General features: G+C 44.6%; 1 protein-coding gene across 7 annotated transcripts in view; it reads right to left on the minus strand.

Moving 5' to 3' along the window:
* PTPRD (protein tyrosine phosphatase receptor type D) overlaps nucleotides 1-21885 on the minus strand; it is a 546060-nt gene that overhangs the window by 131981 nt on the left and 392194 nt on the right. For 4 of the 7 annotated variants that reach the window (XM_075559911.1, XM_075559908.1, XM_075559910.1 and 1 more), the window contains exons 19-21: nucleotides 18605-18814; nucleotides 14062-14222; nucleotides 1807-1919 (exon numbers count right to left, since the gene is read on the minus strand). In XM_075559911.1, the coding sequence (XP_075416026.1) occupies nucleotides 1807-1919; nucleotides 14062-14222; nucleotides 18605-18814 (484 nt within the window). The remainder of the gene's footprint in view (nucleotides 1-1806; nucleotides 1920-14061; nucleotides 14223-18604; nucleotides 18815-21885) is intronic. The other 3 variants (XM_075559913.1, XM_075559912.1, XM_075559909.1) reach the window with 1 other exon arrangement.

The raw sequence follows: 21885 nt of genomic DNA on the forward strand, positions 1-21885 counted from the left end.
GGAAGAAAGGGCTAGAGATAAGCTTTCAGAAAACCCCAGCTCCTGGAAGCCGGATGGCTAGATCCGTGGGGAAGAGCACATCCCAGGCCTCTGCAGAAGCCGGGGACCCCGTGGCTGGGAGGCGGAGAACAAGGAAGGCTTGGCTGCTGGCGGAGGAGAGGGGTGGCTGCAGACCAACAACATCGTTACTTTTACTGATCCTGACCCATGATGACCTATTAATTTCCGTAGGGAACCCCCTTAACCATGGGAAAATGAGAAAGAAAACCCTGGGGGGGGGCACCATTCGACTCTGACACACGTGGGGCCATCATGACCTGGCATCAACTCTAGGACAACCGGTGTTTGATAAGGCCTGAGTGCATTCATAAGAGGTAGTCAGTCACCTGCGTCTAAAAGCGATGAACTCAGAACTCCAGCCACCATCACTCAAGCCACAGCGCACAGGTGGTGCCCCTAGAGAGTGGCTGTACATGTGGCCTTGAGGAAGTGGCCTGATACTGGAGGACCATGCAAATCTGTTCAATACTTGTGTATATCTTCACATCCTTGCTGTCTGTATCAGCCTTTTGGGGGGGGGTGGACCCATCCAGGAGCCTTTGGCTGTAAGGCCATTTTCTTCCCAAATTTCTGCCGATGGAAGCATGTCTTTGCTGCTTCCAAATCAATTTTTAAAAAGCCTACGCTCTTTGAGGTAGAATTAATAAGAACAACAGATCCCATCTATCATGGTCTGTACAGGCACTTTGAAACAGATGGACATTTCTTGCAGTTGAAGAATTACTGGTTATAAGGATACACTTACATGTAAAAGAGAAAACATAGCAAACACAGGATAGATGTATTTTTCATTCCAAACAATACATGGCTAAGGTGCTGTTTAATGAATCTAGGGTATACCAATATCTGAGTGAGAAGTGCCCCTTTGGAACCTAAGCATTGGAGTAGATGATTACAACACAGTTTTCATCTACAATGCTTCTCAGATGACATCTTTACCTCATTCGTTAGCACTAGGTAGTAAGCCAGTGCTGATAAGTTTTATGTTTCTAGATTTTTTTTACCATTCATTATTTACAACGTGGTTTAAACAAGAGTTGTTTGCTAGAAAGCAAAAGAAAAATGCTAGGTTTGAATGAATAATATTGTACAAAATGCCCCTTAGATGGAATAGTATTTTATCCTATGTTGAAATAGATGTTCACTTATTTTAAAGAAGCAAATATATTTCCTATCTTTGGTTAACTTTCAGTGTCTCCAAAAACAAGAGATGTAAATTGTTCAGTGATATCTAGCATAGATTTTAAAAAAATGTTGCCTCATTTTCCTAACCTCTCCCACTCCTTTCTTTCTCACTCCCTCCCTTCTTCCTAGCTTCTCTACTTCTACCAGTGATAAACAGAAAAATATGGGATGAATCTATGTATTATTACTAATATGACAAATGATTTATCCATCCATCTGTCCATCCATCCATCCAATTAACCAACCAGATAAGAAATTTGAATTCGCTCCAGATTGGTGTTACTGATATAACAAACTGTCTTAAGTCCATAAAATGGGAAATTTTCTTACAAATATGAGTACTATACTTCTTCTGAAAATCTCAAGTAGAATTTCATCACTTCATCTCAGATTTGTACAAATAAGTTAATTTCCTGTCCCATCTTTGCCTGGGCAAGTCTCAATAATATTAAAATAAACCAGCAGTATAGACAAAATTGCTCAAAACACAGTGATATATTTTCCTATAAAGGCACAATCAGTCAAGACTCTATGATGGGCAAGACGAGCCATGTTCTTTACCTGGTGTTTGGAAATTAAGACGCCTCAGCTCCACGGGATCTGTCGGGTGGTGGGAAGGGGCCTCCTTACTGTTGGGAATGCTGCTCTTTCTAGAGTCGGACTCGGCCCTCTTCCTATAGGGAGAAAAGAAAAAAAAAAAAGAATAAAACAAAAACCAAGAGAAACAAATTCAGAAGCAAGACTCCCTCACCCAGGTTCACAGTTTTAAACCTTTTCAGCAAGCTGGCTTTGTGACTTGATCGCGGTAGCGCTTCCTCATGCTGAGGATTTTAGCTTAAGGAACTGCCACGGGAGTCCTCCTTCAAGGTCTCATGTTAGCAGTTCAGTGACTCTGCCCTTAGCACTTGAGGAGGGTGTCTGTGAGCTGTGCTTACAACCTTCTGCACCCACTCTCTCTTAGTCACACTTTCTAATCATGGGAAGCTGGGTACAGTTCTCTAAGTGGTCAATACTAAGATGTCTGATACCATGCAGAAAATCTCTGAAAGTACTTGACCTACAACTGATGAGTGAAAGAAGACCCCCCTGGTCCCTCTGTGGGTCACCGAAAGATAAAGAGTAGAGACGGGCTGGACTTTCTCAGAAGGTGGCTAAATCACGAGCGGTCAGGTCATCGTAACATTTAAGGTAAGAATTAGGACCACACAAACCCCCACCGTCCTTTCCAAATTTCAAGGTTCCGAGGTCGGGGGGCGGGGGAGTAGTGTTGATTGGTCATGTTAACCTAGCTATGATTCATACTTTATTAATAAAAGAGAGCCACAGAAAGATCAGAGAATGAGTAATTTAATCTAATAGGTAAGTCCGTCCTATTGCTTCAGATAATCCTTCTAGACATGAACTATTCACAGCACCCGGTTAAAAATATGGCTACTTCCCACAATCCATTTTAACTTTATTTTTAAAAGCCATCATCTAGCTTTATTAAAGACACTTGTTTAAACTGTCACATTATAATGTTAACAAATGTCTATGCAAGAAATGTCAGAATTTGTTCCTGGGAATCCTTGAACATCGCTTTCCCCGCCAAACACAAATAGGCAGAGTGATAGCTTATTATTTTCCTCTAAGCTGAACTAGATGAAGATCCTATTTAACAAATGGCAATCTTTCTCCAGCAGTGAACTCATTCCAAATATTGATTCCTACACTCTCCGGGCTGAAGTCGGAGTCATTGCCGCTCGCCCCAACTCAATGCGAAGGCCTTCTCATGTGGGGACGTGTTCGGGAACCGCCCCCCCCCATTTCTGTTTTCAATGCGCCGGGGCCCAGTTCATCAGTGATGCTGTGGCAGAGGGCTCTCACTCGGCGGCACCCAGGTCGATGTTCTCTGGGTAGCCAGAGGGTTCCTGCTCAGCAGCTTTTCTTTCCACTTCCCCTCGTCCATGGAAAAGAAAACTAAGGCCGGGATGAAGGGAACTCTGATGCCGAAGGAGAGTACATGTGACCTACTCCAGTGCAACACCTTCAGGCAGACCACCTGGAGGAAAGGAATTTCTTGCATGAGTCTTATCAGACGCTTTCCCTTCTCAGGGCCTTGAATTCACACATCTCGGGCTTTCCTGTTTCTACCGGAAGGACTCAAGTCCAGTCTTAGGACACCAGGTCCTACCTACCAAGCCAACACTACCAAGTAGAGGTGAACCGTGCAGGGGAGATGAGGCCACAGGGATGGATGCTCTAGTTGTGTGGGGTGAGAACAGGAAAAGGAAGGGGAAAGAGATGAGGAGCCAGTGAGAGAGGCATGAGGAGGGAGAGAAAGAGGGGTAGGGTGACCAGCTCCAGAGCAGACATGTCCTGGCACTCCTGCTGCGGGCACTGGCCTCCTCAGACTGAAAGATTCAGCTGACCCTCCCTGCGCACCCCCCCGCCCCCCAAAAAAACCCACCACCATTAAATCAAATCTGACTCACTATAACCCTAAATATTCATTGACACCCACCACCCCACCTCCCGGAAAATGTAAAATCTGAATGGTTTAATGGACAGCATTGCATGGGGCTGGTCAATCGACTGTCTTCTCATTTCGAGAAACCTGCTCAGGCCATGCTCAGGTTTTAGTCTTTTTCACCATCCCCTGTCCCTAGCCAAAGCCCAGTGACTCAAATCTGGGGTTTTCTCCCTTCTTTTCCTGTCACTTTCTCTGATAGCTACATCATTGGAACTCATCTCTTGAACTTCAACAGATGGGAGTCTCAGACAATCCAGAGCATGAGATTAAAATCGTAATTCACACTTAGAGCGAACTTTGGGAGGAGTGTCTTAACATTTATGAACGACCATCTCCTTCATTCTGTTTGCTCAATGGAATGATCCCAAAGACCTCCCCAACCCGACACCTAATCAGTGGGTAATTCCAGCTGTTTAACTTATTTTGCAGAGTTTCTTCTGATAATCGTAATACGGGTAGTTCTGATGCTCACATTCCAACCCTATGACTTGTGAACACACCGGCTAAAACAGCGATACCTGAGCCAGAACGAATCACTAAGAAACGTTTCGAAGTGAAGTTAAATGTAGAGACTACATGTAAACCTTGTACAGAGCGAAACTGCTGCCAGTACTAAATGGCAGCTAATCGTCTACATTAAGGCAAACCTGGTTTCAAAGAGTAAAATTTCTCCTGTTTGAATATTTTACTTAGAAAAATGTGACTAAAAGCAGACTGTGAACTTGACATAGCTTGTATCATTTACTACCCTCACTCCCCCTCTCACAATGGCAACCCCCCGATGCCAGTTCCTTTTCCATGGTGAGCGGAATCTGTGCAGGGCGTGTGCACGTGCAGGAAATGGTAGGTCCTATGGCGTTTGAGACTTGCCAGGAACTGCTAATAGTATACAATGTGCGGGTGTTCGGGATGTGGCTAACATACGACAAAGGCTGCTCTACCTTCAGGGGTATTTTATTTTTGCCTATTCTCAACTGGTCTCTCCTCTCGGAGTACTAGAGGAAGAAGCAACAATGGGAGGTCACATTGGATGGACGGCTTCTGATGAAAAGTTCTCATTTCCTGGAAACTATCCGTGGCACAGCGAGTTACACATCAGGCTAACAACATGGTGACCCAAGGGAGAAGAACGAGCGTTTCTACTCCTGTAGAGATGACCAGTCTTGGACCAGTTCTGCCCTGCCCTGCACGGTCTCCACCGGTAGAACTTTATTCAATGGTAGTGAGAGTGACTATTAATATTCAAAGATGTTCATTCATACCTGTCAGGGTTCTGACACCATTCAACCTGGTCAAATGGAAACCCAGTTCGGCCATCGTGGGCGTGTACTTCCTCCAGGAAGCCACTACTAACTCTCGTCTCAGATGCTTCACCTCTGTCCGCAGAGGAACGTTAGAAGATGATGTTTCAGTTTTGCCCAAGCCTGCCATCTTAGGGCCCATGATGGCACTGCTGGGTGCAGACTGGACTGCTAAGTGCAAAGCTGACTCGTCCTGGTGGATGATTCAAACACCTGACTCGTCCTGATGAGGCCATCTGCCCCTGTGCAGATTTATTGTCTTGGAAACCTACTCTATAGGTGTCTATCAGCCGGAATCGTTAAATGGCAATGATTCCACAAACTTACTAATAAGAAGGCAGTGATGAAGCTGTAGAGCCTGGACAGTGTTATTGTGAAAGGTGGATCTCTACTCAGATGAAGTGAGTTCATAGTTGTTGCCTTTGGGCTGGAAAAATTAGTTTTGCATATGCTCTTCTCTTAGATAAACGGGAACTAGTGATGTTAATCGTCACTTGCCCATCAGCTTATCTACTATGGTGGCTTGTTTGTGTGCTGTTGAGAGATCTGGCACCAGGATTTCAAATACCAGTAGGGTCACCTCTGGGGGACAGGTTTTCAGCAGAGTTTCCAGCCTGAGTTAGATGAGGAAGATGGAAGAGGTGGCCAATTTCTTAGAGTAGCGGTTGAAAACCTTATGCATAGCAGGGGAATATTGTTTGAAATGATGCCAAACAATGGGGTCCTTGGGATGGAAAGCACTCAAAGTTCGACTGGGGACAAGCTGCCAGCTCAATGTAGAGCCAACCCTAATGGGTGTGTGGTAAAGTAGAGGATCCGTGAAAGGGAGGCAGACCCTCCAGGAGATGGATTGACCCAGTGGATCTAACAATGGGCTCAAGCACAGGAAAGACTTTAGGCATGGCTTGGGAGGGGGCGTCGTTTCATTTTGTCATGCAGAGCGTGACAAATATCTTGATGACACCTAAGAACAATAGCAACCATGACAAAGTGATGGCTCCCAACCCCTCATCCAAGAAAACCACCCCCATGTGGTAAGATGGCCTTTCCCTGAAACTGAGGCTTGCTGAGTGGTGTTCACTGGTTTTGAGGCAAAGCGGGCAGCAGTGGTTCTAACACGGTAGCATGCCTCAGAATCACACGGGCAGATGACTGACATACAAACTGCTGGGTCCTGGTCCAGCGTCTCTAGTTCGGGAGACTTGGAGGTGAGAAGGTGGGGAAACGGGAAGCAGGGATGGGAGCTAATGATCTTCATTTCTAGCAAGTTCTCAGGAGTCGCTGCTGCAGGTGGGGGTCTAGAAAGACCCCATTGAGCAGGATGGGGAAGGCGAGCAGGATGAACTTCATCAACCTTTTCCTTCTTAGTTTAATTTTTTAAATCCAGGAAAAAAATATATGGACACACACACATATAGACACACGCAAAAGAGCTTTGAACGGTTAGCGGAAGAATTACATTATATTTACTCAATTTTTTCCCTAGATGTTTTTTGCAATCCCTTTTGTGTGTACCTATATGTGTGAACATATAAGTATATATACGCAAATATGCACACATAGAAGCAAATGCATGTATCTATGAGTATGTGTGTACACAAGAAGGTAAGTTTGGGCCAACCAGCCAATAATCACTTGATTCTGGCTCTACTTGTTGTTATTGGTATGATCAGCACTAGGAGACATGGGAGGTGACTTTTAAATTTGATAATAATTTCAAATTTACACTGGCAGGGTGTAAGAATGATAGTGTTGCTACAGAGCAGTGGTTCTCAGTCTTTCTAATGCTGCGACCCTTCCATACAGTTCCTCCTGTTGTGGTGACCCCCCCAACCGTAAAATTATTTTTGTTGCTACTTCCTAAGTGTCATTTTGCTACTGTGATGAATCGGGTGACCCCAGTGAAAGGGTCGTTCGACCCCCAAAGAGGTGGCGAGAGACCCACAGGTTGAGAACCCTGCTCTACAGAGAGGTGGCCTAAGGCTACACTTGAAACCAAACTAATCTTCCAGCAAAAGAAAACTAAACACGTAAGGAGCACACGACACCTGACAGGGACGTTCCGCAGACACGAAACACAGATGTTGACCTCACCCCAAACACAACTCTCACACTGCTTGTGACTAATGTGAATTCTAAAAAAACCTGTTTCTTCTTCTTACAGAGACGAGGAGGTATTTATTTCTTCCAGAATCTATCTGCTTATTGGTCTCTCTAATCTGTCTGAACATGCACATTTTCTCCCACTGTCTTTCTGCCAGCCCCCGTCGTTCGTGTCCAGCCCCCACCCCCGCTCCTCAGTTGCTCAGTGTCCCCCAGGTGCTGGTGCTTTTCCTCAGGGAACATTTAAGGGCTCCGTTCTCTCCTCCTCACCTGTCAGGTTTACTGCTCCATTTTAATGCAGCAAAAAGGGAAAAAGAAAGGCTACATGTTAGTTGGCCAATGGTAAGGAGAGTAACCATGACAACCAAGATGCAAGAAAACAGTGCTCACAAGCGAGGACACACAACTGACACACACTCAGAAACGACAGCCTGTCCACACAGTGCACGGCTTCTAATTACGAGCTCATCAGGAAGTGAGGGCATGGCGCCCAAGAAAGAATTCGTTTTCTTTCTCCCTCTTTTTTCTTTTTGTGAGTTCATGTCACATTCACTTCTATGCATCATCGAGAGAATAATTCCAGGATTACCTAAGTGCATCCCAGGAGGTGTTCAATGCTAAGGATAATTTGATTTTTAGAAAACATGCCATGGGAAGGGGGAAAACCCAACAATAACAACAACAACAAAATACCCTACAACTAATGTCCTTTCAATGAGCGCACCGCATTGTTCCTTGCATGGCACTTATTCATGGAAAATAACTAGTCGTCAATGCCGAGACACACGATCTCTTTTAAGTGAATTAATAACCTGTACATTTTGTGGAGCTGTACACACACACACACAGCACATGAACAATTGTCTAATCTATGACTGACCACTCATTAAAGTTGCAGAGATGATTTCTTCAAACCCCTCTTGAAAAAGAAAGGTTATCAAGAACCTTCTTTTTCTTTTAATTCCCCCAACAGAGGCTTAAAAACTTTTTGCTTTTCCAAAAAGAGCGTCCTCAACGCTGTGAGTCTGCAGAGCTTGGCTGGTCTCTGGAGCCAGGTAGATTCAGAAAACCAGCTTGTGACCAGCCTCTGCCACGATACAAACTTTGCTCCCCAAAGAGGTGCTGCAGCCTGTGACTACGTCTCCCACCTGCTCAGAGATGTTTTCACCTGGAGTAACACGTGGGCTGAAGTACCCATGCCCCTTGGGCAGAGAGCCTAACAGTCCCCCAGAAGGATTGAGCTAAACCATCACCATGCTGAGCATTACGTGCGTGAGTTCTCAATTTCCAGAAGACAGGTACTAAGTCTTCTGTCATGCCAAAGCGGTAGACAAGGTAGGCTTGGCTGGTGTATCTGGCTGCAGAAGACAATTCAGCACATCTTATCCCCAAACGCGAAATCCACATTGTAAAGGCACAAACACACAAAGTGCACAGTGAATGAGAACAAAGATCCCATGCCCGCCGCTTCACTCTTTGCACCCTGACATTTAGAATGATTTACCTAGTGTGTTAGGGTTAAAACGACCTACCTGCTGCTCACCTGCTCCCTTTTAAAGAAAAGAAAAAATGAAGTGATCAGTGAGTCACTGGTAATGAAGTCTGTTCTTCTGAGGGAGGGGAGAGCCACTAAATGGACCACTTTGTCACTGTGTGTACTGGAGGGCTGTATTTGGATGAAGGGGTGCATAATTAGGTCACCACTCACCCCCTCGTCCACAGAAATGCCAGCCTCATCCGACACAGGGGCACGTTTCCAGCCCAAGTGTGGAGGCTCTGGCTACTGGTGAAACGAAAGAGGAGACTGAGGTTTATGAAGGGTCTTGCTGACCCAAGTTGAAGGTGGCAATGGAGCGACTGAGAGTGCATATTTGTTTAATGCCGCTAGACTGGTTTTCTCGCAATTAGTTACTACCCGTCTGTGCCAGTCCCTCTGTGAGGCATCCAGGGACCAGTAAGAAATACACACAGTTCCTGATCTGCAGTTGAGCAGGCAGAAAGGCAAGGAAATGAAGAAACAATTCTCTGATGTTGTTAAATAAGCAAGGGCTTTGGGGGCATCTGAAGGGGAGGCCACGGCAGCCTGGGAGGGCAGTGGTGAAGCAGGGGTAGAACGCTAGACTGCCATGCAGGAGATCTGGGTTCAATTCTAGGCCAATGCAACCCATGCTAAGGCACCAGAAGGCTGTCAGTGGAGTTTTGCATGTTGCTAAGATGTTGAATACATTTTTTGCCCCTCAGCAGAATTTCCAGATTAAGACAAACTAGGAAGCAATGTCTAGCCATCGACTAAGTATCAGCCAATGGAAATCCTAAGGATTACAACAGCTGGTGTCTTTTCTGAATGAGGTGGCTATAAGTTGGGGGCTAATCATAGCAACAAGGTGGTCTAGACCCATAGAGAAGACAGGTGGGGGAAGAGGAGGCACCTACAAAGACCTTCTTTGTCAGGCAGTGTCTCCCCTTACTTGAGTTCGTGAGCCAGACCAGGGTGAGGGGTAGAGGTGGGCCAGCAAGGCTCTGCAGGTTGAGAGGTTCAAAATCAAGAGCAGAAGGCAGAGATGGCTTTGCCCACTGTCGCTGGGGAAGCTGCACAGGGGTTCACAGCATCATCAAGAGATCCGATAGTACCTTGGCCATACATGTTGGGCTGATATCCTGAGAGAAGACTACCTAGGCCGAGTCTGCAGAGAGCCAGTGCTGGAGCTGAGGACACGGAAAAGCCACAAGCCCGTATTTGAGTCAGAGTTCCTGGGCGATGCGAAGAGTTAAGTGCTCGCTGCTGACCAAAAGGTTGGAAGTTCAATTCCAAACAGAGGCCCCGTGGAAGAAAGTCCCAGCAATCTAGTTCCCCCAAAAGAAAGGCACTGGAAACCCTACGGAGGGATGCCTCCAGACATAAGTGATGTCAGGGCAGCCAGTGAGTTCATCACACAGACCTCATGGCCCTTCTCTGGGAGCCATGGTTGGGGCTGGAAGGATTTAGTCTTTCCACCAGGTCCATGCTGATTTTAAAGGACTCCCACCCATGGATGCTGCCTCCATCTAGGCCGAGTCTCAAACCTCTCTGATATTCCAATCCACTCTTTCTGTATTTCCATCGAATCCAGCCAACAATTCCCATCCATCTTGCAATGTTGTTCCATAGAGCCAGGCTAGCGATTTGTTCTTAACTATTAACTTTCTATGGATATATTTCCTGGTCAATTCTAGAACTCGCTGCTAGAAAGCCTTGCATCTGTACCAAGTGGACTGAGTCTACGGCTATCGAAGATTCAATTGCTTTGGGGATGAGGGTTATCATCCTTGATGGGAGCTGATCAATGAAAGGCAGCCTGGGGCCATATTTCAAACAAAGCAGTCCACATCACACGGAGGCACACATACACTACCCAATCTATTTACTGCCCTTTGGGGTTCTAAGAATACCAAGTATTAGTACTTAAAATATTTATTATCTACTCAGATCATCTATTTCCTCATTTCTGAAGTGAGGGATGACTGAGGCTCCAGGGCCTAGGGCCCGCCCTGGCTTACTGCCCTACAGATTTTGCTGGCTGCAGAATGGGAACTGGAATTCAAGTGTGCGGCCTCCTCATCCAAAGTTGTTCTAAGTCTGGCTCCCACTTGATCTTTGTCCATTATCAATTCTTAAATCTCGGCACCTTATATAGATCAAGCACAAGATTGCAGAAATCGGAGCGGCAGGTAATTTTGGACACCAAAGATCAACCAAGAAGAATTTAATTCTCTGATCAGACAGTACTTCAGAGTTCTACAAAGCCTCAGTGATATAATTTAATTGCTGATTATTGTTGTCTGAAGGGTGTACAAATGACTAAGTTAAGACAGAGCCAAACAAACAGGACAGATAAAAGAGCACAGTACACTTTCCTATTAATATAATGAAGAGTAAGTTTCGAAGTCTCATTAGATACCTTGATATGCTTCCTTACGTGGATACAATATTCCTCTCTGGTTTCAGCTTGCTTTCCTAACTCAAGTGTTTCCTAACAGGTAGCTAGGCAAAAGGGATTACTAAGAAAACCCATTCTCTTCTCAAAACATTACTCGCAGATAGGATGTAAAATACTTTATAACAATAACCATATTGATGATGATAAAACTAAGGGTTAATGGCCAGTGTATAAACTGAGAAGCACCTGAGAAGAAGGACGGAGAATTTATTACATAATTAATTTTGTTCAGAATCAGGCTTTAAAAGGCACTATTCACCAAGTACTGAAGCCTCGCTCTGGAGCAGGCTCATGGAAATCAAGAAGGACATTGTCGGGTCTACTTGAATTTCAAGTCAGGAATGTTCTTTATGCTGAAGCCAGCATTTCTATTTCAGCAGCGTTTCACGGGCCCTCAGATGGCTAGCTAAATATACCGAGCACGCAAGGGTGTGTGCGTTTCTCAGCCACTGCCTTACAGAATACTTCCATACGCACACAGAAAAAGGCGATTCTCTTTTCCCAAAGCCTTCAAACACAATGCCGGGTTTAGGGAAAGGTGTAACTGTTTTTCAAGCACAGGCAGATTAAATAACAACAAAAAAGGGGACACAATGATAAATCTTAAAGATAATATGATTTATGCTCTCATCCTACTTCTTCCTGTTTGCATAACAGATTCAGAGATGCGGAGCACATCTGTGTTAAGAGGCATCACTAGGTGATACCCAGAGATGTCCACAGGAAGCACAGCTTGAAAAGGAAGGCAGAGCTCCGCCCATTTTGAATCATCAAAGGTCACCAGTCAGAGGTCAGACAGGAAGTGTCAATAGGTCCTGGTGTTCAAACCTGACTCCTGCTGGGAGGTGGTGATTACCTGGACAGAGAACTCTACCTTGGCACTCTGTGATTGAGTAATATAACGGCCCGGTGATAAATAAGAACCAGAGCTGCCAGAGGCACTAACTCCCGCCTGGACACAAACAAGACCTCTCACTATTCTGGGAGGGAGGTACTTGGTGTCTCTAGTCCTTTCCTGGTACACAAGAGAGAGGAGGGCAAGACAAAGGACCCCGCAAGATGCAGCGTAGGAAGGAGCCAGGGAGGAAGACTGAAACCATCGGACCAAGGAGGCTTGGGCCTTCAACCACCTGCCTCTTCAGTTGTTTTCCTGCCCTGGCTAGCTGAATGATGACACTAATTAAGAAACGATCATGACGGATATTTCCTTTATTCCCTCCAGCTCTGCGAGAGGCAATTTAATGGGCTATGGTTATGAACATTCTCTCATGACGTTTATTCCTCAATGCACTCTTCACACCAGAATAAATGAAATGCAGCCTGAGAGAAGAAAACTCCTCAACCAGACATGCTTTGAAGGGTAATTAAAAAATAAATAAAGGCAAGAGTATATATACACACACACACACACACACACACACACACACATATCATATATACTCGAGTACACTCAAGTATAAGCTGAGTATAAGCTTATATATATGACATATAGATAAGTATAAGCTTATATATATGATATATATATCATATATACTCGAGTATAAGCTGACCTGAATATCAGCTGAGACACCTAATTTTACCACAAAAACTGCATTAAAAATGTGCTGCAAAAGTCAACTTATACACGATTATAGATGGTTTATAAAAAAGGTTAGTTCAGGAATATAAGAAGATCATGTTTAAGAAGGTATGCGGTGGAAAAAATTAATATAAACCCAGTGGTGCAATCATAGAAACGAGACAATAAGGTCAAACTTTGATGCAGAATCAACATGAAGACATTTCATTAGATTTTGAAGTTCAAAATTATGGAGCAAAAGAGATAGAGAAAGAGAGATACTGAGAGAAGCTTCTTTTAGTGAATGTAAGAGATAGTTTTAACATCAGCTTCTAAGAGCTATCACCCTAAAAGTGGAAAACAATCAATATAAAGATTAAAGTTTTATGCAATAAAATTTGATAAAAGTTGATGTTGAGGGAGGCTATTTAGGGTTTATAGGATTTAGTTATTTAAAAGATTTAAAAGGTTTTTTTAAGTGTGCATTGATATAATTTTACAATTAATATTTTTAAAGCCTGGGTCTACGTAGGGAGTGGTGGGGGTGGTAAAGAATGATGAATTGTCGCTATTCAGCTGACAAGGAAATAAACGGGAAAATAACATCTTGCTTATATATAATGGAGGCTGACAGCGATTGGAAAAAAATGAAGAAAAAGAAAAGCAGAAGAGATGTGGGTAGATTCCCATTATTTCCATCCCCAAAGCAGTCCCAAACACCACGTTATATTGGAACTTGGCACTCTGAAGATTAGGTTGTATTTTCTTACAAAGGGAAGTAGTACCTTGCTCCCCCCGCCTCCCCTTCTTTGGACAGAACGGAACCCTCACTCCATTGAAGAGATGGGATGAGCGATAGAAGTACAGAGAACAGAAGAGAGAGCTCATTTTCCTCCTCCTCCTTATTTAATCCTGATTTTACAGCTACTTTTGAGAAATAGCCGCAGGGGGGAAATTCTCAGCACACGTACACCTTATGAAATGGACACAAATGTGCACAGTGGTCATTGCTTCCAAAAATCATGCTGAAATGAAGAAACAACACCAGAAACCAGAAAGTGCAAGCTTGAACAGAAATTACCTCCTTGTGGGCTTATTAATATCTCAATTGACATGCCAAGTATGTGCATTGCCTAAAGATGGTGGGTGGTGGCATCCTGCATGCTGGACAACAAAGAGATGCCACGTGCAATTTAAGTAGCTCCGCCTTGATATTACGTTTCTAGCTCAAAATGGAAATAGAAATGGGTTAGAGCATTGCTACTCTACTCAAGCATACCATGAACACAGAATGGTTATCAAGTCCCCATACCATGAACACAGAATAGTTATCAAGTCCCCAACAGTAATGTTGGGCAAGCCTACCTCTTATACAGAAGAATAGCTATGACAATGCAGATGATAAAGACCACTGCCAGGACAGGACCCACAACCCAGATCAAGCCTTCTTCTTCATCCGTGATTGGCTGTGGATCCAGATCCATGGACACTACAGGGTCCGAGTAGGGACTGGTAGCATACATCTTCTGAGGAAAAAGAGAGTCTGTTTCAGTTCTAAAATAATGGCTTTCTAGAAAATATACACACATCAAAGAACAAAGCCAACATTTTTCACATAGCTCTTTATTCCTTTGTTAATTAGCAAGCACCAGTTCTATTTCTTTCACTTATGCATATATTTTATTTGCTTGAATGAGTTTAGAATAAATTCCTGGAAGGAGGGGGTTTAGATTCCACACGGCTTCTTAAGCTTAGAACAAACCTTTGCAGTTACAGAGTGCTCAGCCAAGTATTTATTGACTATGATAAGTAGTTTATCTTTGTAAATGGCTAAGACCATCAAGACATATCTTCATGGTCAATGGACTTATTTAATGTTTTCCTCAGTTGGGATTTTCAGAAATTTAGATTAGCACCGATTTTCTGAAGTTGAGTACAAACACTTACTTTTTAGATTAATCTTTAGATTAATCAATCTTTAGATTATAGGCTTCCTTGGCAGCTGGCACACCATCCTTTCTCCCACTGGTAAAGCCAGTGACAGGGAAGCTGTGTCCACAGAGAAAACACTTGAGCATTCTTTTTTTATTTATTAGGCCCAGGACAGAAAGAACCAGAAGCTTCCAAATGGCTCAAGGGATGACAAAAATGTAGGTTTATTCCCAAGCTTCTCCCAAATGCCTTCAACAACAAAAAAAGAATGGGAAACACACCCAAGCATATGGTATAAGGCTTCACACAAAGGTCTTGACGAGTTGACTGTGGATCTGAGAATATGATTCTTTGCTTGGGCTCATTTTTCTCTTTGCAGTTGGGTGGTTCCACACAAATGGTTCAGGAGGCAGAAGTAAAACTTCCTGCTCTGAACTTCCTTACCAAGACACAGAGAATCACCCGGGTCCACCGAGATGGCAATCTGAACACACTTTCCCCCAACACCAGCCGTATTTCCACTCCCACCCACAGCAGGAAGCACATGGAAACGATCAGAAAATCATGAATGAGCCCAGCTTAATCAAAAGCGGAGTTTGCTCAGCAGTGGCCAGTAACAGAAAAGCTCCCTCTGTTTTGTGGCCACGTTGTTCGGTGTCTACGAGTTAATTCAACTCCACGGCCAACAGAAGGAACCAGTGCCCACTCGTTCCAGCATGGTCTTCACCACCCTTCTTGTGCTCGAGCCCCCTGGACGTCCGTGCGGTCCAGCCTCCGTGCCGTCCATGTTGTCCAGGGACTTCCTCTCTTTCACCGCCCTTCTGTTTTAGCAACCAGTCCTTCTCCAGGGCCCGGTCTCTCCTGACCAAATCGCCGAAGTACGTGAGAGGACATCTCCCCTTCCTACCCTCTCAGGAGCATTCTGGCTGTACTCTGTACAAGATGTGTTTGTGTGTGCTTTTGTCAGTCCAAGATACTGTCAATCTCCTTCGCCAGCACCATCATTCCAATGTGTCCATCCCTCTCCAGTCTTCCTTCTCAATGCCCAACTTTCACACGCATATCGGGCAGGTAAAAATACCGGGTCTTGGGTCAGGCGCCCCTTAGTCCTCCAGACGGCCCCTTGCTTTTCAACAGTTTAAAGTGGTCTTGGGTAGCAGACTGAGCTACTACAATGCATCCTTTGACCTCATCTGCTGCTTCCATGACCATTGATTGCGGATCCAAGCAAGATGACATCCTTGACCACTTTAATATTTTCTCAGATCATATTATCGATAGGTCCAGTTGTGAGGGTTTTGGTCTTCTTGACATTAAGTTGTAAACCATGTTAAAGGCTGTGATCCTTGATCTTCATCAGCAAGTACTTCAAGCCCTTGTCAATTTCAGCAAGCAATGTTTGTTACATGTATATCGCAGGTTGTTAATAAGCCTTCCTCCAATCTTCATGCCACATTCTTCTTCATATACATCAACTTCTCTGACGATTTGCGCAGCATACAGATTGAACAAGGTGAGAGAATACAACCCAGTCACGCACCTTTCCTTATCTTAAACCATGCAGTTTTCTGTGTTCTGTGACACAACTGCCTCTTGATCTATGTACAGGTCCTTTATGAGCACAAGGAAGTGTTCTGGAATTCCCATTTTTCTCAAGGCTACCCATAGTTTGTTGTGATCCATATAACGTACATACTCATGTATATGTCAAGTTTTTCAGCACATTTTAAATGCAGCTTTTGTGGTTCAATTAGGTGCCTCGGCTGATATTCAGGTAGGTTTATACTCGAGTCTATGTGGTAATTGAATGCCTTGGGATAGTCAATGAAACACTAGTAAACATCTTTCTGGTATCCTCAGCTTTTACCCAAGATATATTTAACATCATCACTTATATCTTTTATTCCATGTCCTCTCCTGAATCTGACCTGAACCTCTGGCTGCTCCCTGTCTATGTCCTACTGCAACAATTACTGGATAATCTTCTGCAAAATTTTACTTTTATAAACTTTATATTATAGATTTTAACTTTTTATTGTCTGGTGGGTAAAAGTTTACTGTTTCAACAAATCATATGCATTTTGTGTCATGTCATTTACTGGCATTCCCACTTCATCCGTATGTTTCTGGATCCCACTCTGCCTGTTGCTTACCCCTTTGAGGCCTCTGCAAAGACTCTGCTCTCTTTAACAGACTATCGGTTGGAATGAAGACCTTCTATACCACACAAGCTGGACTGAAAGTTCTTAGGAGAACACATATGTTCTGAGCCGTGAGAGCAACGTGGAGCTATATGGACGAGCCAATGGGCAATTTTGATCCCAGGTTGGGGCAAAATCATCCTAATTATACAGTCAGTGGAGCAACGAGATGGCATACAGTGGAGAGGGGTGGCCCCTTAATCATGGCCGATGGACGGCAGCTGTGGGGGGGGGAGATTCCACTGGAGGGAGATTCAGCGCCAGTGTCTGAGAGTGGTATCATCAGCCTGAATCAGATATGATTTCTCCTATTTGCCGGATCCTCTGATCTACCTCAATGCTTTCAACGTGCTTTCAAAATGTTTCTAGTGCTGTTTAAAGACAATTTCCTTTCAAACATCTAAAAGTTCTCACAAAAAAAAAGATGAGATCCAGCATTCCATACCCTTGATGTTCTGCTTTTCAAACCTTCAACTAGAAAGAGAACGCAAACCATATTGTGCATTAAACATTTCAGGAAACCTGCCACTTCCCTTTCAAATGACATCCTGTGCAGACATGCACACCAGGCAGCAAGGCTGCCTCTGTGTTTCCATTTTCCGCAGGGGAATCCTTCAGTCATCTGAAGAGAATCCCTCACTTGATGTGCTAATAGCCGACTTGGAGGAACCTTTGATAATCACAGGCTTCTCAGACACGAGACGGGATTGGCTGGGCTGTGTCTGTAGGCCCCACCGCCAAAGACAGAGTTAGGATTGTGTATACTCAATGTCACAGTGAATGGAGCAGCAGAATCCAATCCGCTGTTCCCATCTACAATTCTCTGTTTCTCTCTGAGCGCGCTCTTTCTTATTTTAAACATTTAAAGTGACTTGAGCATCAAATGACACAAGAGCAAAACGAATTCCATGAAAGAAGATAACTCATTATTTAGAGTACCTCAGAAACTCTCCACTTTATTGAATTATTTACCAACTTTTTGAGCTCCTCACTGATAAAATCACTCTTCAAAATGCTACAATTGCAGAAGCTGGCTCTGCCCGCTGCCTCTTACACAGACCTTCCTCCTGAAGCTGCGGAGGCACCAACGAGGGCTCACCAGCAGTGAAGGGGGGAAGGGGGGGGGCAAATCCCACCACCCTCAGAGTCCGCGTGTTCAAATTCCTGCAGATATCCTCCGTCGAATTCCAAAATGTGTTGACTTGCAGTGTTATCTCATGAGCTGATCTCAATCAGCTACCACCCGAGAGGATGGCCTTGCTGCTAGGTGGCACCCAGGTGATTTTCTGCTCATCGTGGCCCTCCGGGACAGAGCGGAACTGCCCTCCTACGATATCCGAGCTTGTCACTCTCGGAACCCATTCGGTTCGCCAGTGCGCTCTCCATCCCTGCCCTGGCAGGCCTCCTGACTCCTTTCGGAACAGTCAACCTTCCAAGTAAAAAAGGGAGGAAGGAGGTTGTGGGCAGGGATGTCAATCACCTTGCTCCAGATACATGTCCTCTAGCTCTAGAACTATGACCTCTCAATTTGATAGTTCAAGTATGAGCTATCACCTACATGCCATGATTGCAGATATCATGCCGGTACTGCAGTCTCAAGGACATACTCAAAACAAAGGAAAGACAGTAAATGTAGATACTCCACAATGCTCAACGTGTAGGCAGCCCATCATGGCCTTTCCACGAAGGGGAGCTGAGGAGAGAGACTCAGGATAGAGAGTCTGCACTCCATCGTCAGCAAGCGCCACAAGCAGATGTCATCGTAAGGGACTTACAGACTCGGCATGCTCCATCACTGCCAGCACGAAGAAGACATATTCTTGACCACTCTGGAGCTGCTTATTTGTGAAGCCACCATAATGTTTGTCATCTCCCAGGGTGAACTCCGTCGGAAGGACATCAAAGTGAGCAGCAATATATGGCTTTAATTCAACTTCTCTCCCATAACGAATGCTTCTACGCTTCCTAGATATCTCCTTGAGCAGCTGAAGGGAAAAGCAAAAGAGGGGAAAGCAGAAAGAGAAATGTAAAAACAAGAACTCAAATTATCGACAGTTTAACAGGAGAAATTAACGCAGACCTGGGATCATCTGTCCACATTTCATGTGGTACATCAACAACATAATGATCCCCTAGATCATTCCAATGATCCTTCCTGTTCAGGCAAGGCACTGAACCAATACTGCAGGGGCCAGGCTAGAAACACAGGGCAATTAGATCCTTGGTTGGTAACCCACTCTCTTTCCACATTAACGGAATCACCCCACAGGGCGACACTGCATTAAAACTCACTGAAGGGCAAGAGTCAGCTTGAATCATAAAAGCCTGTCATGTGGGGACATGGGCTAACGAGTTGAATTTCAGTTGGACCTCAAAAACGGCTGCACTTTAGGACAGGTGTCCTAGTATTTTAGGTTGTTCTTAAAACGAGCTAATTTATGTGATATAGATTCCCACACATCAGCAGAAATGACGTCTAATTTTTAATAGCTATATAGTAAGCAGGCATTGCTTAGCTTGGCTGCTTAATAAGCTCGTTGGAGTGGAGTTCATCACATTGTACTGTGAACATGAATTGCTTATGGAATCGTCTCTCAAATTCCCACTCCTCGTGACCCCGTAGGACCCGTGTGGGTTTCTGAGACTGTAACTCTTTATGGGAGTAGGAAGCCGCCTCTTTCTCCGGTGGAGCAGCTGACCTGGCAGTTAGCAGCCCAACGCCAACCACTCTGCCAGCGACTTTCCTTCCACCTTCTCTAGGGAGGCTGAATGGTTTGAGCAGGCGACATATGCCTTGGTATCACCTGCTGAGTTAACTTGGCCCAATGATGGGCAATTTAGAGAAGCTGACTTACTATGCAGCCAATGGCCTGCCATAAAGCAAACCCAGAGCTGAGCACTGTCGTTTGATGATGATGTGTAGTTATTGGAAGATGCCTTCAAGTTAACTCCACCTCACAGGGCCCGTGTACAACAGAGCAAAACACTGCTCAAGTAAGAATCCTGCAATACTACTGTCAAATTTGGTTTCCTTGTAGCGCTAATGGTCATTATGAATATAAATTCTAGGCCTGGTGGCGTAGTGGTTATGGGTTGGCCCGTTAACCAGCTCAAAACCACCAGCCGCTCTGAGGGAGAAAGATGAGGCTTTCAACTTATGGGAAAGTTACAGTCTCAGAAACCCACAGGGGCAGGTCTACACTGTCCATGGGATCGCAGTGAATCAGAGTTGACTCGATGGCAGTGAGTGAGAGAGTGAAGAAAGATAGTAACCCTCAGCATGTGCCAGGCACTCTTGGGGGGTGCCACGCATATTTTATTAGGCTACTATCATTATCCTTACTTTATGAATGAGGAAACTGAGACACAATAAAAGGCGCAGTATATGATAGGATGCAATTTACTAAAAAATAAAATGACATGTTAGGTGTTTTGAAGTCCAATGTCATGAGAAGCTCCGGATCTACTGCAAGAGCTGCCATGATGAAATATAGTTCACACCATGGGAGTCACTCTGTACCCAATTCACTCTATCACTGTCTGCTCTGCCCAACCTGCCCTTGACATCAGCCATTTCAGCCAATAAGTCTATCATGCAGAGAGTGCTCCCAGACAAAGGACAAATGAGTTCAGAAGATAATTTGGAGAGTAACTCTGTTTAGAAGCCCCCCCGCCCCCTCCATTTTTATGGGCCTTGAGGAGAGGCATACATGTGGAAATCCTCTTAGGCCATCATTTGGCTCCACGATTTGGTTCCAACCATTTGAATTATGGACCGTTTATTTTGCTTTGTTTTAAAATATTTGATCACATGCTTTTAAGAAAGGGGCATGATTGTGCCAAACCCGGCCCTACTAAACTCTAGGTCCACTTATGAAAATGCTTTTTGTTAGCCCTGGAAGCATAAAATAACAAAAACACAAAAGCAAAGAGCCTGTATGGAGGGATCAGAACCTGGATGAGTGAGCATACATGAAGGCCAGAGCCTGCTTCCATCAGTTCCCATCCACAGTGGGCCCAAGATATACTGGAGGTAATTTCAGAAGAGGAATCAAGGGCTTGCGTCCTTTATCAGAAATAATTTCCATTTTCCAGTCAATGCATCTCTTATTTCTTCCACCATTAATTCTACCATGAGGTCTCAACTCTATCAGTAGGAAAATGGGAAGCAGCCCTTCCTGACCCAAAAGTTTCAAATTAATAACGGTTCTTTATCAAACCATTATACAGATTAATGCACCACAACTTGTGGGATGATTAATATGGCCCTCTGTTATGGGAATCGGCCGGCTGACCCGTAGCACTTAATTGCAAGAAGGTTCAATGTCAAAGAGCCCTGTACTTTTATCCATTAGCATTGCTGTGGGGTGCAGTGTATTCTGGAGGCTAAAAACCGGGCTGTAAAATTGAACCGGTTTCCAATTATTGACACTGAATGGTTCTCTCTCTCTAAGGAAAAGTGAGTCATTAAAAGCACTTGATGTCCTTTTTTGGCTTGGCTCTCCATGCCTTTTAACAAAGGTTTTAATATTTACAAAGCTGCATCATTTTGTACAAGTGGACCCGGCGCGTCTCATCCCATGGCAATTGAAATGAGATGGTGGTGATTCTGTTGTCAGCTGAGACCTGTTGGAAATAACCAGGCTGATTTCTGGAGTGAACCCAAGAATTACCCAAGCACAATCTTTTTCTAAAAAGTCTAGTCCACCTGAAGGAGGCACCACCACTGGCAGGATGGTCTTGGCTCCAAAGGGGTTTCTTAGGTGGGCTCAAACTTCCAATCTTGAGGTTAGTAGCCAAACACAGACTGCTTAGGCCGCCCAAGGGCCTTGTGTCCCATTAATCACAAGTGAAATGAGTTCTTGCTTCAAAATACCCACCAAGGGCTAGCGAATCATCTTGTCAGGAGCCCTGGTAGCAAAGTGGTGGAGCGCTGGGCTGCCAGCTGCAAGGCCGACATTGGAAACCCACCGGCTGCTCTCACCCGGGTTCACGGTTCAGAAGCCACTCAGGGCAGGTCTGCGCTCTCCCATTGGGCGGTGCTACCAGTTGGAGT

The sequence above is a fragment of the Tenrec ecaudatus genome, chromosome 10 (genome assembly GCF_050624435.1).
Source record: "Tenrec ecaudatus isolate mTenEca1 chromosome 10, mTenEca1.hap1, whole genome shotgun sequence".
Taxonomy (NCBI): Eukaryota; Metazoa; Chordata; class Mammalia; order Afrosoricida; family Tenrecidae; genus Tenrec; species Tenrec ecaudatus.